This window comes from Camellia sinensis, chromosome 9 (genome assembly GCF_055761805.1).
Source record: "Camellia sinensis isolate YWXY chromosome 9, ASM5576180v1, whole genome shotgun sequence".
Taxonomy (NCBI): Eukaryota; Viridiplantae; Streptophyta; class Magnoliopsida; order Ericales; family Theaceae; genus Camellia; species Camellia sinensis.
The window spans coordinates 188,262,375-188,266,319 of record NC_138969.1 but is presented as its reverse complement, the minus strand read 5'-3'; the positions used below and the strand labels follow the sequence as shown (position 1 = coordinate 188,266,319).

The 3,945-nt window shown below is 30.0% G+C and overlaps 1 protein-coding gene across 1 annotated transcript; it reads left to right on the top strand.

Annotated features, from left to right (window-relative positions):
* The first annotated feature begins 2,481 nt into the window (after nucleotides 1–2,481).
* LOC114320139 (senescence regulator (Protein of unknown function, DUF584)) lies at nucleotides 2,482–3,299 on the top strand. The gene has a single exon (XM_028267253.2). The coding sequence runs from the start codon at nucleotides 2,633–2,635 to the stop codon at nucleotides 3,248–3,250; it is 618 nt and encodes a 205-aa protein (XP_028123054.2). The 5' UTR covers nucleotides 2,482–2,632; the 3' UTR covers nucleotides 3,251–3,299.
* Nucleotides 3,300–3,945: the final 646 nt, after the last annotated feature.

Sequence of the window (3,945 nt, the reverse complement as noted above, 5' to 3'; positions counted from 1 at the left end):
AATGTAAATGTTTACACCATTAATGTTAATGTTAACATGTTAATGTGAATATTCACATTGTCAATGTGAACATTCACATTGTAAAATATGAATATTTACATCACCAAATTGCTAACTGTTTAAAAAATATTTGTAAGGGTAGAAATATTCATAAAATACCTTAAATATAAGAATTAGGATTTGGTAGATCAAATGTCTAAATAATAGGACTTATTAGAACATAAGAATATCTTATGAATTAGTTGGGATACAAACACTTGAAAAAAAAAAATTCTAATAAATTTCCTTTTAATATTTGTGAGATTACTTTGAAGTTTATTATAGGAGCATTTACACTTAAGTTTTAATTTATGAATTTATATTTTATTAAATTTTAACTAAATTTTTTTTAAACCTTTAAGTCCCATTAAATTTTTTATAGTTAGAATTGTCCTTTAAACAATGATGGTTCATCATTTATGATTATTTATAGAAGAACATGATGATTTAACATTTATTTTGATTTTCAAAATTTTAAAATATCAACTTTCAAATTGAAAAATCTAAAAAAAAAATTATGTGCAATTTTTGAAAAATTGAAAAAACCGAAATTATTTTTTGTGCAAAACTGAAAATTTTGTGTCTATAAAGGAGTATGATGATGGGACATTAATGTGCAAAATTGAAAAAAAATAAAAATAAATAAATAATTTTAAAAATGAAAAAACCAATAATGTTTTCAATTTTAAATTGGAAAAAAAAAATTGCTAATGTTCTCGGTTTTATTAGATAGTTTAATCAAATCAATAAGTAGAAGGAAAAAAATGTTTAATCTCATACTCTGTCTCATATTTTGTTGTTTTTCATCAGTTAGTCAAACAATTATCTAGAACATTACTATGCAAAATTAATAATGTTCTTAGTTTTTAAAATTGGAAAAAACTAATAATATTCTCAGTTTTACTAAATATGACTTATTGGTTCAAAAAATTTTAAATAAGATTTGAACTACCATAACATTTGTAAATAGGACTTTTAGGTAATTAACTATTTATTATAAGTCTGGACATAACAATGATTGAAATATTTATTACAATTTTAAAGTCAAGGAATTATTGAAACAAATTATTCATGCCCTATTAAACAAAAAATTATCAAACTGAGCTTGAATTTTTTTTAATAATAATAATAACACCAGTAATAACAAATGTATTCAAATTTAAAATATTTACCTACAAACTGGTTTCAATAAATTTTTAAAGGGTAAATTATATTGACCTCTCCTAATATTTATAAAAAAAAATACAATAAGCCCTATAAATTTGGCATAATTACATTTGAGTTCTTTTAATATTTTAATTCAAATAATATTTATCACATTTTTTCAACAGTAATTAGTCAGTCATATATATGAAAAATAATGTTATCTCTGTAACATTAAAGCGCATATTTTATGTTATTTATTTTTGTAGCTTTGCATCATTTCTATCTATTAATTCTACTCTTTTTAGCCATACTAAAAAGAAAATTATTGTAATTATACTAAAAATGTAGGAATTATTGCATTTTTTTAATTCAAATTTCAAAGAATATTAGAATAATTTTTTTTTCTTTTTTTTTTTAAAATTATAGAATGTATGAGTTAGGTTGGAACAACTTCACTCCTTATTACCCACCCAAAAAACTTCACTCCTTATTTTTCAAGGAAAAATATTTGAGGAACACACAAACTGATCATAAAATATGGACACAACTTTTTCCGAGTTTTATCTTTTGAAAGTCTCACACAAATGTGAGAAAGTTTGATTAGTGATTCATTTATGTGTAAATAGAAAAATAATTTTTCAAAAATTTTAGGAACCTTCAAAAAAATTATTAAAATTTTTACACAATACTTACCTGGTGTGTGAGTCCTATATATCCATGTGAGAATTATATAAAAAAATTTAATAATTTTTTTGAGATCTCTAATAATTTATTTATTTACTAGAATAAAGATTCATATTTCTACTAACAGGCATCTGTTGAAATCTTAAGGACTGATCGAGCAATAAACTTAAGGTAAAATTCAAGATTTCTAATTCGAGTTACCTCAAAAGGCTATTAGAGATTTATCATGTATGTACCTTCAGAGTCTCTAGATTAGAATTAGTCGAGATGTGCACAAATTGATCTGAATTTTTGATTATCCCAAAAATATATAAATAAATAAATAAATAAGAAATTGGCACGTGTTGACATGCCATTGAACAGCTAGAAATCAGCACTTTCATTTAGCCTAATTATTTTACGGTGACGTGCTCGTCTTCTATTCTCACCAGATGTTTGTCCGGAAAGCAACATCAATGAAATTTAGACAAAATGAACTCCAAATTCAAATTTAAATTCAAATTCAAATGATTAAACCAAAGTGGGTCCCACTATCTTCACCGTCCTTCGGCCAAATCAAAATGTTATATATACAATCTCCAAGGCTCCAACCCCACGCCAGCTTAAAACTTTCATCTCTAAAATGAAAGAGCTATAGATATACATATAGAAATACAATTTATATATTCATATAATTTAGATACATAAAAAAAACTCAGGTGGGTGGCCGGAAAATCAAGACTCTGGTGACCGGCCGTGGTGGTCGCAGTGGCGGTGATGATATATGGCGAAGGGTCGGAGATTGACGACCAGCCGGAGCGAGCGTTTGCTCGGAAGCTACAGCAACTACAGTCACGACCAAGGCACGGTGGTGGCCGACACCACGGAGCTTGCCGAAGACGACGTATGGTCCATGGTCGATGACAAGGTGGTCAACGGCAGTGATGGTGGCGGTGACAATGATAATCGCTCGATGAATGGTCCACCACGTGCCACCATCACTAGCCACCTGCGTGTGGCGGTGCAAGAGGAGCACCGCCACGTGGGCGGCTTGTCGTTGGCTTTTGAGGATCCGAGCAAGGCGGCGTCGCCTCGGATCGTGCACCAGTTTCGTGGCCAGGACAGCATGGCGAGTCCATGTGGACAGCCACAGATGGCTACGTCGGCACCCGTGAACGTCCCTGATTGGTCGAAGATTTACCGAGTTGACTCGGTTGAGTCGATGCATGACTCGGACGATGATCATGAATTCGAGATGGTTCCACCGCACGAGTACTTGGCGCGTGAGCACCGTGCCACGGCGGCGAACTCGGTTTTTGTAGGTGTCGGTCGGACTTTGAAAGGCCGAGATTTGAGCCGAGTTAGGGATGCAGTGTGGAGTCAAACCGGGTTCGATGGTTAAATTAAAAATCATTGTTAGCTGAATGAAAGTGAAATATTTTTTTGGGGAATTTTTGAAGTTGGTATTATTGCTAATTTTTTTTTGTTTTTTTTTCCCCAGAGGGCAATGATTTGACCGAGTGAACTCGGACTGAATGAGTCAACTCGGTAATGACTGAGCCCAGCCGAGTTCTGATTGAGGTCTCTGTTTGTTCGAAAACCTGTGAGCTGTAGCTTCTCTGTCAGTGGTAAAATGGTAATTTCAGTACGATCTGGTGAAATTTTGAGCTGACGTGTCCAAATATATAATTTTGTTTACAAGTGATTATGATACCCAAATAGATAATTTATATATAAATTTTGAGATAATTACATAAAAAAACTTAGTGTTTGACTCTTATAATAAAATAAATTTTTAATTTTTATATTGTCAATTTAAACTCTAATATTTTGTTAATGAATAAAATATTTTTTTTCCCATTAATTTTACTTTGTGAAAATAGGAAAACGATTTAAACTAAAAATAAATTAAAAGATTGGAGTTTATATTGACTAAATAAAAAATTTAAACTTTACTTTGTTACAAGCTTCAAATCTTAATGTTTATTTTATTTATAATTTGACCATAATATTTTTATGGTATAATGTGGTTCAATCTCAACATTTCACTTTAACGTAAAACACTTTTAAAAAAAATTATTTACAAAAATTGCATTA